General features: G+C 41.8%; 1 protein-coding gene across 1 annotated transcript in view; it reads right to left on the reverse strand.

The window, feature by feature from the left end:
- Nucleotides 1-12,363, reverse strand: part of IPO9 (importin 9) — a 43,227-nt gene that overhangs the window by 21,630 nt on the left and 9,234 nt on the right. Inside the window, exons 2-9 of the mRNA XM_054803895.1 lie at nt 11,389-11,450; nt 10,676-10,762; nt 9,478-9,679; nt 8,952-9,040; nt 8,595-8,681; nt 6,753-6,872; nt 1,825-1,934; nt 186-235 (exon numbers count right to left, since the gene is read on the reverse strand). Coding sequence (XP_054659870.1) covers nt 186-235; nt 1,825-1,934; nt 6,753-6,872; nt 8,595-8,681; nt 8,952-9,040; nt 9,478-9,679; nt 10,676-10,762; nt 11,389-11,450 — 807 coding nt within the window. The remainder of the gene's footprint in view (nt 1-185; nt 236-1,824; nt 1,935-6,752; nt 6,873-8,594; nt 8,682-8,951; nt 9,041-9,477; nt 9,680-10,675; nt 10,763-11,388; nt 11,451-12,363) is intronic.

Consider the following 12,363-nt stretch of genomic DNA (forward strand, 5'->3'; position numbering starts at 1 on the left):
GCAGCTTCGTTGATCACAATCACATATAACTTGTAAAGAAGTGATGGACACTGTTCCAACACCATAAATGTACTTTAAGCACAATCTCCTACAGTGTTTCAGTCACTGTTTTGACAGCAATAATATTAGGTAAGTCCATTCCTCTTCAAAAGAGGAGGCAGCAGTGCAGTTTAACAAGTTCTTACCATCAGAATCCACAGGGTCCTCCACCTCTTCTGTGTAATTTACTTCTGTTCTCACATAAGTGGATGGAGTTAAGTTAATATGCACGTTTCTAAAGAACTGCATCTATTTAGGAATTAACCTGGTATATCTTAAAATTCCTAGTAACTAGGGAAGTTTTCTTTCTTAAAAAAAAAAAAAACAAAAAAAAAACAAAAAAAAAACTTTGACTTTACGCACAGTCCTGTTTCAGAGAGAAGACAAGCCCCAGGAGCTACCAGCTTTGTGCACGGCCCAACTTCAAAGACCACTTCCACATCGCTTTCGTACATCCTTTAGATAATTTGATTCGCTTAACACAAAACTTCATTTATGTTAAAACTTTGCAAGAACAGAACTGCTCAGACTCAGCTCTTTCCAGGGGACAATGAGCCAATTCAACACTTCACTGCTGCTGAAGGGTGAGGAGCCACCCCGTGACCCCACGTGCTACCTTGTGTTGGCTCTGCTCCTTGTCAGGCACTTCCCTGCCTGGGAAGTGGCAGAAGACTAACCTGTGGGTGGAGAGGAAGGAGGCTTCTTTGGGGATGGTGAATTGAAGGTCCAAGAAATGCCAGAGCAAATGCAAGGGAAGGAAGGACAAGACTCTCCCCTTTTGCAAACAAAAACCTATTTTGTCAGCTCAGCTGCCAGCAGGACTGCAGTGGGAACCAGGGCAGGAGAGGGAGAAATCCACCATCAAAAATTTAGCAAACGGCTCCTTGTATTTTAACAGGTGTCTAAAAAACCAACCAACCAAACCCCAAAAACCAGCTGACCTTGAAATTAGACAGCCTCCACTTGCCCCAGAACTAAGGCTACTTTTATGGTCTTCCTGCCCATTTTCACTCTACGAGAGCCTATCACCCAATATGCAGCAGGATTCTGAAACACAAAACTATGCAGGCAGCTTTGATATAAAAAGGTCTAGATCTATGATCTCTAGGAGGACAGTCATTCTTATTAAATTACAGAGGGAAAAGCTCAGTCAATCTTTACGCTATTATCGCAACACAGTGCCTAATTCTGGTGTTTATGCCAAAATTTCAGAAAAAGCTACAAGAAGCTCAGCATTCTACAATTACTCTCTCATTATAAAAGGTTAAAAAAGCAACTTTTGGATTAATGATGTGGAGAGATTTGACTTGTCAGTTTGCAAGTACTGCAAAAACTACCAACAGACCTCTAACACGGCCAATTGTGCAGTGAAGTAATGACCGTTATAAAATTCAAAAGGCAAATCAACTTCAGCAGCCAGCGTAACCAGCCATTAGTACTGCTGTAACAAGGGATAGTGTAGATTCTCCTTTACCTGATGTCTGTTCATTGTGACTAGACATCTTTTTAAGAAGACAATGCAGAAACAACGCAGAGATCGGCTGCAATTCTACAGCCAGTATGACACAGGCACTCGCATCATTCATCATATACGACTTTTAAGCTAAAAGAAACCTAATGGAGCCTACTGAAGTAACAGGAAGACCCAGTACATCTACACCAGAGATGCCTATATTCTGTCACAGCGGACTACTCCATGTACTATGCTCTTCAGCTGCGTTCAGGTCCTTATTGTGTATGACACAGAGTTTGTCTTGTTCTATTTTAGTCAAAACCATTCACCACAAAGGATATAAGGTGGCACTTTCCGTAAGGGTATTCCAGACAATGGGCAGGATCTGCTGCATTGAGGAAACCATGTGCTTCGGATAGTTTTTCACAAGTGCTGTCACAGCCTGGAACAAAAAAAGAGTATCAATCAGAAGCAAAACTGTGGAAAACCATCAACAAACACCCAAATCATGGGCTGCTGTTTCATTGACAATTGAGATAATCCAATGTCATCCTGTCACCAAGGTCTCCTCCTCTCACTGTGACCAGGCAGTCCCCTCACTTGCACAAACTCTGACAAACAGGCCCTTCTTCATATCTGCTCTTTTGCAAGGAAGCAAAGGGATAACCCAAGATGTACAACTCTGGAAATGAAGGCAAGGCAATAATTTGGTGGTAAGGTAGAGATTCCAATCAGAAGTACATCACTGCACAGCACTGTCTGGATACGATTACCACCTGGAAGCTATCTTGTCCCAGGAAATGAACTCTAATATCAAGTAATACCAGACCACAACCTACTTCCCACACTCCTACACATGCAAGCAACACATCCGTTTCCACATCCAGGGAATAGCTGCAGATGAAAACACCCACCCAGATCAATTCTCACATCCATTTCAGCTGCAGACAGAGGCAGCTGTGCCAGCCCAACACAGGGGCTGTTTTGGGAGCAGCTCAGCAGCTCTACAGCAGATTGTGCCTGGGGTCTCATGAAGCTGATCACCTTGATTTAGGGGGGCCCTTTCACTGACGCTTGCCAAAAAGCTTCTGGGATCCTCCAGCAGTCAGAGAACGCTCACTCCACCCAAGAGACACTGTCTCCTCCCACAGGGGCACAGCTCCAGTTATTTTATACTGGTTACAGAAGAGCCCCTCAAACTGCCTGACTGGCAGCCTCTGAGACATATGGGTCTAAGTTTGTTTCTACTTACCCAATACTAAACTCAGTTTGCCCAGTTTGTTTGTTTGTAGCACTGGGTACATTAATAGAAATAAAAAATAATAATTCACCTTTCAGAAAAAAACACAACCCAGCATTCTAATATCTGTATTGTGGCCACTGTGTCTGTCAAGAGCGGGCAGCCAGAGATAATCCAGATACATAAGTTTGAGAACGAGTCTGGGAGGCGATAGAAGCATTACAGAAAAGACTTGTTGACAAAAAACAGCCTCTGGAAGAAAAACAACCAAACAAAAAAAAAAAATGCCAAAAAGTTGTTGCAGGTGCTGGCAGAGGATCTGAACCTGATCTGCAGGGCTGCTGCAAACTCAACACCCCAACTATGGCCACAGTAGCATCTAAAGAGACTTGTTCCATATGCCACTGCTTATGAACACCATGCAAGTTTTTCTAAGCTATATGCCAAGACAATCTTGCAGGAAGCACTGCTGGAGTGGTAAGAAAGTTTTTCAGTTCAGTAGCTCTGCAGTTCTAACAACAGAAGGCTGCATTTTCAAGTTCACAACTTTCCCGCAGTGCGAGTCATTTAAAAAAAAAAAAAAAAAAAAAAAGAGCACTCCCTCCTGTTGTTGTGTTTCAACCCCTGGCCTCTCATCCTGCCAATTCCCACTGCTTGTTTGAGCTAAAAGAACTGCTGCACAGATCTCCTCTGCCAACCCTCACATACTGCTCCACCACCTATTATATGCTCCAAGAAAATCCTTATCCATCTCTCTTCAGAGCAGAGACAAGCTGCTCCCCATGCAGGACGTTTAATGGCCAAGCCAGGCAATAATCACGCACATCCACACCTGTAGCCTGAGTCACCGCACAGACATATCGAAATCACCGCTGGGGGAACAACACAACAGTTCCTGAACCCCCCCCAGCTGTTCTGCAAGCAAATACCACATCTCACCTAAGTGCTTAGCATCTCCTTAAAGTCACTCTGTATTAAAGCCCCTTCTTGCTTCACTTCCTACTCGTGTCTTTAGACAGAGAAGGAATCCCCAAATTTGTGGATTTGTGGAAAAGTTTAAAATCTACGCTAGCAGCAGGACAGTATGCTAAAGCTAAACATTCAGTAAGAGTGCAGCAGGTGCATGTTATGTACTTTACTCAAACTCAGGAAATTTTCCCCCAAGACAACGGCCGCCACCTTGTCTTCCATCCAAGAACAAAAAGGGCATGAATTATAACTAATTATTTGTTCCAACAGCAGGAAAAGTATAAGCATAACTTTTTTGGCCCGCCTAATATACAGGTGTCAAAAAAACAGATTTTAAGCACAAGCAAAGAAGCACTAAAGCAAGGTTGTAAGATACTTTAGACTGCTGGTTAATTGGTGCTCTTGATGTAATTACTGCATACTAAGTATATCATATTTGTATTCCCTTGCTACGAAATTTGCCCTAATTCTGTTACCTGTCATGTTTAATCACTCTGTTTCTCTCCAAACAATCAATAGTGGCATGTTCAACAACAACATTGGAACTGGGATTCAAGAATCATTTAGTTCCAGCTCATTCATTCTCAGAGATATCAATTTAATCCACGCTAAACTATCAAACAATAAATCACACCATTGATATTTCATTCTAGTCCTCAGGTTGAAAATATTTTTGTTGTGGCCAAACCTCCCATCTCCTCCAAGGGTTAAAGGCATCGACTTTCCTGCTGATAACTGCTTCTAAATTTGTCACTACACTTGGAAAGACTGGGGACAAATTAACAACCAGTGGTTCACCATGATGCGATCCAACTTACTTAAACAGGATACTGTCCTAGCAGATCAGGCAGATGTGTACACTTCAGTATTATTCTTATACAGGACAGTGTCAAAAGCTTTAATGTTCTTATACAGGAAGCAAGACATTTTAGGTCAGGCCTGCCTCTGATTTCCACCGAGAACTCCATGAACCTTGGAGTACAAAGCTCCCAAGAGACAGGATAGAAAAAAAAAATTAAAAAAAATCTTCCTGTCATTTGCTGTATAGCACTTCATTAAGGAAGAAAAGATAGGATTGAACTTGCATCTGGCTGAAAATGTACTATAAAAAAGTCTCAATTCTCTCCTCCATTGCATCAACATTTCAAGGGGTTCCTGTAATGATCTCATCTGTAGAGCTGGCTTAACTAATCCCTTGAGGTCTCTTACTTCTGCATTACAATGACATTAAAATCCACTTTTCTGGAAGGGAAGGCAATTTATGGGTCTTTCACCTGAATCCCTTCTCCCTTATCATCAGCTTAGAAACCCTAAATGACAAAATCATGAATTGCCCTGAGTCAACAGGCAGAATACTGATCTCTTCACAAAAAGCCTCCTACAAAGCACTTGTCAGCAGCAGATCTCCTGAATTTACTGTTTAAATCCATATTGATTTTCTGCTGCCATCAATGCCACCCAACATACAACACTGTATTCAGACCCAAATCCTCTCTTGTATTGCAGCCACCTAGCAGTGGCCGAAAGCAGGTGCCCACACACAATTAAGGAACAGAGCAAGAACACGATGACATTTCCTTAAATACTTTCCCAGCCTGTCACATCTTTCAAGAGACTACTGCTGTGTATCAGTGCAGACATAAAAGTACAAATAGCTCCAATTCCAGTAAGCACTGTTACGTAAATAACGAAGAAAGTTATTAAAGCTGCAGAATTTATGAATGTAACAAGAACAGAAGAACTGGTCTATGGTTAGAGTGAAACTATCAATTACAACTGCTTTCTGTGTAGGCTGAAAACTTCTTCTACTCATTAAACATCTGAATGTATGCATCTGGAATCAGAGATTCAGACATGCTTGAGCTGCAGCCTGTTCAAATTGAGATTACACTCTGCAGAGTATCCCTTTCATGTTAGCTTTCCTCTTTATTACAATCCCAGGAATCTCAGTGCACAGCCAATGGAAAGGAAAAAATACTGCAAGAGACACTCTCTCAACAAAACTTGCCAACATCCTACCCCAAACTCCCTGCTATTTCTTACTACAAAGCAACAAATAAGCTCCTGCAACCCCTTACTGAGAAGTGATGGAATGCCATAACCAGGGTACTGCCGCCTGTAACAGGACTAAGAAAACAAGTTCCACGACACAGAACTTAGTAGTTGCTAGTTTGTATAATATGATAGCACCCTCCCAGCATTTATTTTCATGGCTCCAGCACAAAGCTGGTCATTATGAAAAACTTTTGACGTTTGTCTTCAATAACTCTTCCGTATTGTTTTCTTCAGGGAACGTGGCTGAATGGGCCTCAGCCATCCATCTTCAGAAATCTGTCCGCTATGACCCAAGCCTTGCTTATCCCAGCACATGTGCAAGTAAATGAAAGATCTGGATTTGCTTCTGCAACTTATGTTTTTGAGTTCTTCTTTTCTCTCCCATGTTGCAGGCAGTGCACCCTAGAACTCCAGTGCTTTCCCAGCTGTTGAAGGGATCTCCATACTGACACTGGCACTCTTGTCCCGTGCACTGAGCTAGATGCACATAGAGTTCTGCAGTCCAGTCTTCTTTCCCCAAGAAACCAGGAGAATACAAAGACTTTCCTCCTCTCTTTTGCAGAGATAATTTAGCAATAAAGAGCAGGTGAGTTCTAGGAAAGCACCTGAACATAATAAGCTTTTAAAACTTCATTGCAGCAGAATTCTGCAGCATCTTTAGCAAAGACAGATGTTTAACTGAGTATGATGTCCAAACAAGATGCATCCAAGAGGTCTTAGATCAGCGAGTGACAAGGATAGATCGTCCTATGGATCAATCCCCATGGATCATTTTACAGACAGATCCCTATGGATCTCATTCACAGGTATATTCAGTACAGGCAGAACAATTTATTTCATTCCTGTATGGCACTGGGAGCCAAGAAACTTCACTATTCATAACATGAACGGTAGTACAAGAGGTGACATGCACTCGAGTTTCTCTGTTTTCCAGCACATCTGACAGTGTATTGGCATTCAATTCTTTCTTTATTTAATCAGTCTTAAGTGACTTACCTTTAAGACTTCCATCTTAAACCCACTGTCTGATGTAGGTCCGTCAGGCATTTGCAGGGCCTGAACAAAGGCCTCTGTGAACTGCTGCACCACCGGAAAAATCAGGACTTTGGCTGCACCCTGGTTATAATCAATGCAAAGCACAGGTGAATACTAGATACAGTCTGACAAGTAAAGCACTAGAAGCAAAGGAAATTGCACTTTTGTGCTACAAAACCGAAGCAGGACTCATGGCAACTGCAGAATGTTGCAAAGTCACATGAAATGCTTGTTTCAGACATCACCTGGGCTCTCTCTTCATGCTGGGAACTAAGCTCAGCTGAATCCCACCCTTCCAAACGGCACAGCACAGACTGTTACAAAACACACACCTACATCTAAGCTAATCCCTTCAGACTCTAAATAGAGATCCAGACAATCCAGTTTGGAGAGCCTCAGGAGCAGCGCACATCCTCCTAAAGAGGCACTTTCATTTGATTAGATGACTCATGCCCTGCACCCAACCACCAGGACCCCCTCTGGGCTATAAAAACAACCTGGGGTGACTACATCACACACCAGCAATTACACAGAACCCTGCGGACAGCATTTATCTCCCTCCTGAGCCACCCTCCCCCAAACCAAACAAGCTCTTTGTGAGCTGAGTATCAACAGCTGGCCTGAAGATTACCATGATGATTCTTCCTAGGAAAATGCAGTAAGTATTTTTCCAGATGTCAAAGCACTCCATAAGCAGTGCTTGGCAGAGCAAGTAATAGTGGACAAAAATAATTTTACTGAGAATATTCCTCATAAGTCCATAGCTAAGAGCAAAGTTGGATGTTTAAATCAACTATGAAATACCATCTTAGCAATTTATAAAAAGATTACCTCTTTTTCTCCTTTCTTTCTAAGTCAAATGTCAATAGAAAAAGTTTTGTATACAACGTAAAGGACACTTTCAGTCCTCCTCCAGAATAAGACAGCAGGGAGCTACTGCTATCTTTTGGATACTGATACCAGCTGCATGATATTATTACCTAAGTAACCTTGTCAGTGCAGTACAGATACACTGTAATTATCAAAACTTCCCAAAAGTCTGCACTGAATTGCTCCCTGAGCAAACAGAGGGGAAACAGCAGTATAGCAACTCAGCAATGACCAGCCACTAGATTGAGAGTCACATTTTCCTATCCTCACCCCCCCCAAAAGGTTAAAAAGAACAATTTATACTCTGGGGACCCACTTGTCAAAGGCCATATAAAATGCAGATGTGCTCAGAGCCAGACAGGACACTTGTGTATAAAGTTGTTTAACTGCACGGTGGGTTTTTTTCTTAACAGATATTCTTCTATAATTTTGTTTGGTTTGGTTTCCACCACACCTTTGGGAACAAAAGGCTAACATGCACACTACAGCGATTGCTGAAGTCCTAAGAGCTTGTAACCAACACCTCGCCCAAGGGCCAGAAAACTGCCCAAGGTAACCCAGATGGCCAAGGCCCAGCAGTTTATTGGGACGCATGGTCCACCCAGAGACTGGAAGCTTCGACAAGGATTTCCAAATAAGGGAACAATACGCTATCTCCTCCCATGCTGACTCCCCTTTCTCTGAGCTGTTACAAGCATGTCTGTTGATATGTCACAAGTTAAACTTAATTATGGAAACCAAGTCACAGTACCAAGGCATGCATGTAAAGGACGGAGTTAGCCACTTTACATGTATTAAATGACACCCTCTTCCCCAGAATTACATCTGACAAGAGTACATAATTCCCCAACGTTTCATTTTCATATTAACAACTATTTAGAACCTCACTCAGTTTGAATTCAGTGTATGTTGTAGGGTAAGTTAAACTCTTGCCTTTTCCAATTCCTCCATGTTACAGATCATATGGGCACATGTGGTAAATATCTCCACTGCACGTGACCTTGTGCGAATACCATACACCTAGAGGAAAGTTTAAATAATACATCAGGAACACAAGATACTTTTATTTTCTTTTAATTGTATTTATTTTTTGCTTTAACTTGATTCCCTTTATCATTGGCTTCAACATTCTACTGAAACATTAGCTGCCATGAACTATCACATCGAGAAAATTCTTTAAGTGTAACTCACACTACAGTACAGCTTAACTGTTAAATCTGGTATTTCTCTGCTCCAAGAAACATTTCCCACTAATGCCATTCAGTACCAACTTAATAGTGAAGATCATACCTCTGCCATTGTGAAAATTTTGTACATTTCTGGAAGAATAACAGGAGCAACAAGCGGCATCTGTATGTCTGTCACTTCCCGTGTAAACTCTAGAAAATGGAAAAAGAAGGGAAGAAAAAATAAAACACATTTGTAGGCAACAGCAACAGAATCTTTGGGAAACACTCAGTGTATTGGAAACGCGTTGATTCGTACTTGACTAGACCAGTGTCATTTGGCCTACCCGCGGCAATCCTTGAAGGCAAGCAGAAAAATACCACACTAAAAATTGTGGGTATCTGGAAAGCAGGGTGTTACAAAGTTCCTTCTGAGCTATAACCTGTAGCACTGAAACTTCTTCCTCAGCTTTCATGACATCTACTGAGCATGCAATTCAACAGTGACAGGCAGGCATCATGCCCAGCAGAAGAGAAGCAGCAAATTCCAATTTCTTCAATTTGGAGTGACAGGTAAAAGAACATTAGCATACGGAAAAGCCTAAACCGCTTCCTACATCAGCCTTGCCAAAGCTCTCGTGTACACGTACCTGTAAGCACTCTCATGGCTCCATGCACTGCGTTCACGTCTCCACTAACCAGCATCTCCATCAAGAGATTGAAAAGCTCGGGCCAGGCTTCAGGCCAGTCCCAATGGGCTATCGCTGAAACTGCATAAGCAACACTCGAGCGCACTTTGCTGATGGATTCTCTCAGCCCATTGGGTAGGAGTTCCCTAATAGCAACTTTTGCCTGTAGAGAATAACATTATTTAGCAAAACAGATCCCCAGTCATAAAACAATTTAATCAAAACATATTTTTATAGCTATGACTGTATCCTGATAGTGATTCAACATTGGTTTTACAAAATGAACGTTCATGAGACAGAAAAACCTTGCACACTACATACTATAATTTTTTTATGGAAAACTGCATGGCGTGTTTTAACGTAGCGCTGTTCTCACACAGAGCACTTGGCCAAGCATACAATAAATAGCTCACAGCTGCAATTAGATAGGATGCAGATATCTACATGGAAGATATCCAGAGTTAGCCGAGATAAATCCCAGCTCCAGAGTCAGGGACTATGTTTGCTTGCTTTGGAAGATTTTTAGTAAACGAGAATTAGTCACCCAACCCTGAAGGGACAAGGGCAGGGCAGGGGGATGGGACAGGAAAAAGCCAGCACTTCTTGAAATAGATCTTGTGAATTATGCTCCAGCAACTGTCTCTGGATGGGATGAATCATACCCTAGATGTGAAAGATGGTCCAGTCAACAGTCAAAGTGGCAAAGGGGCTGGAATCTCTGGCCATTTTAGCTGTTAGATACTCCTACCAAACAGATTTTTAATGAAACCCGGTAGAACTTTAAACTGAAATTTGCCATGGGAAAATAACCTTAAGTCCCAAGCTGAAAACCACAAGATTTAGTAAATCTCTGAAAAAAGACTGGCAGAATCAGTATTCGTAAAACTTACAAGGCAGCTTTCTTCTAGTTTTGCTCTTAGAGCAGCAGAAACATTATGGCTGAACTATTCCTACAGAAATTAGCCCAAGCTTCTCAAGTCTAGTGTTGTTTTAAGCAACTGAAAACATATTTTCAAAGTGGAAAGCATCAGAAAACCTTAACTGAAGCCATCAGTCCTCATAATACACAAGGCCACTGACACGTTTTAAACCACCTACAAAATTACTATTCTTGATGGATCAAGTGTCTCAAAGCGCACAACGTGAAACCAAATCTTACCCTTTCCGTGGTCTCTGGAGGTCTAAACTTTTCTGACTGAGAACACCAGTGAGTTTCCACATATTGTTTCAAAATGACAGATGCTAGCTGTATTAGAAGAGAGGTCAAGAATCAGTAACAAAACTTGCAACCGTGGCATCACCCCGACCCATTCACTCAGTCTCCCATCCCATCACGCTGCTTTTAGAGGGGTGACAGGGCTTGCCAAAAATGCAAAATCTTTGTGAAACAGACAAAAAAAGCTACCGTTGTAAAAAGATGAACTGATGGTCATTCATTGGGCAATGATGGCCTGCCTATACAACACTCACACGTGGCAGCAGCTTTATTACCACACATCTAAAAAGGCACGAGATACAGGCCACAGGGTAACTAAAGAAATACAGAACCTAAACTTCCTTTTCAAGGAGGAAAACACTACAGAGAAAAAGCTGCTGCAAAGACAAGCCACATTTCTGCTTGCTGATGCCTACCATTCACCTAGTAAGTTGTGCTCACTCTGAGAACAGTGCTGTCTCAGCACCAGGTTTGTTAAGTCCAAAAAGCACTATTTTCAAAAAAAGGTAAGTTTATAACACCTGAATAATGCTGAAAGAGAAAGTAATGACTCTAGAGAAACGTAAAAGAAAATGGAGCAGCAGTAATGGAAAGCTACCTCCAAAAACCAAGGAAACTATCATCAAAATTCTTTCTACAATTCCAGGTAAACTCACCTGACGGATGGCCAGAGCTCCCTGGGGATCTACAGTCAGTTCTGCTAAATGAACACCGAATTCTGCAAGAAAAAAAAAAAATGTTGGTATCACAACTTTTATTCCCACACAGTGAAACTCATCGAGATTTTTGGAGAAAGACATCATACCAACTGAATGACTCATATGTGGGAAGGAGAAGACAATTCCAAAGCGTAGCTACTGAAATGAATCATGAGCATTAATTCTCCCTTGTGCTCTCCGCACAAACTTCATTTATTTTCTCAGCATCTTATTTCTTTCTCTTGTGGGCAAAAAATTTTGCAACGCAGGTTAATAACAAGCAGATGATTTACAACTTTAAAAAAAAAAAACTTATCAACAATGTAACATCCTTAGTCAAGTCCGTACGTGAGGGATGCACAGATAATATCCAGGATGGGGTAAGGCAGAAGACTATCAGCCAGGAGTCCCCTTTTTAGGCAATCTGGGTTCATCCCGAGAGTGATTTGGAAACATGACTTTAGCTGTCCCAGAACACACCCCAAGACAGCTCAGAACACACCAAGCACCTTTCCAAGCAAACCCTGGGCAAGCACACTGACACCAGAAACTGCCTGCAAAATATTCAGGCTGTGGGACCTTCTCCAGTAAGAAATTTGTCTAGAAAAAACAAGAGCTGCTTTTAGTTGCCAAGCAAGTTCTCTAACAAGGGCAAAATTAAAACGCTTGTACCAATTCTGCTGACGACTGAGCTCAGGAAATAAAAACCAGGAAGAGCAGCTCTTCTGGTATGGTAAATTCATACGCCTCGATAAATTTGCTTAAAATTGCTACTTTAAATTCCAGGTAGCTGATAACTGTACTAAATACTTCATTTAATGTCACTACTCTGCTTAAGAAATGCATTTGTGAGGTTTTAGTTCTAGAAACTGTGGAGCAGAAGGTATGCCCCGAGGTCTCAGTAGCACAACTTGACTCCCATGGACAGGATAA

This window comes from Grus americana, chromosome 25 (assembly GCF_028858705.1).
Source record: "Grus americana isolate bGruAme1 chromosome 25, bGruAme1.mat, whole genome shotgun sequence".
Lineage (NCBI taxonomy): Eukaryota > Metazoa > Chordata > Aves > Gruiformes > Gruidae > Grus > Grus americana.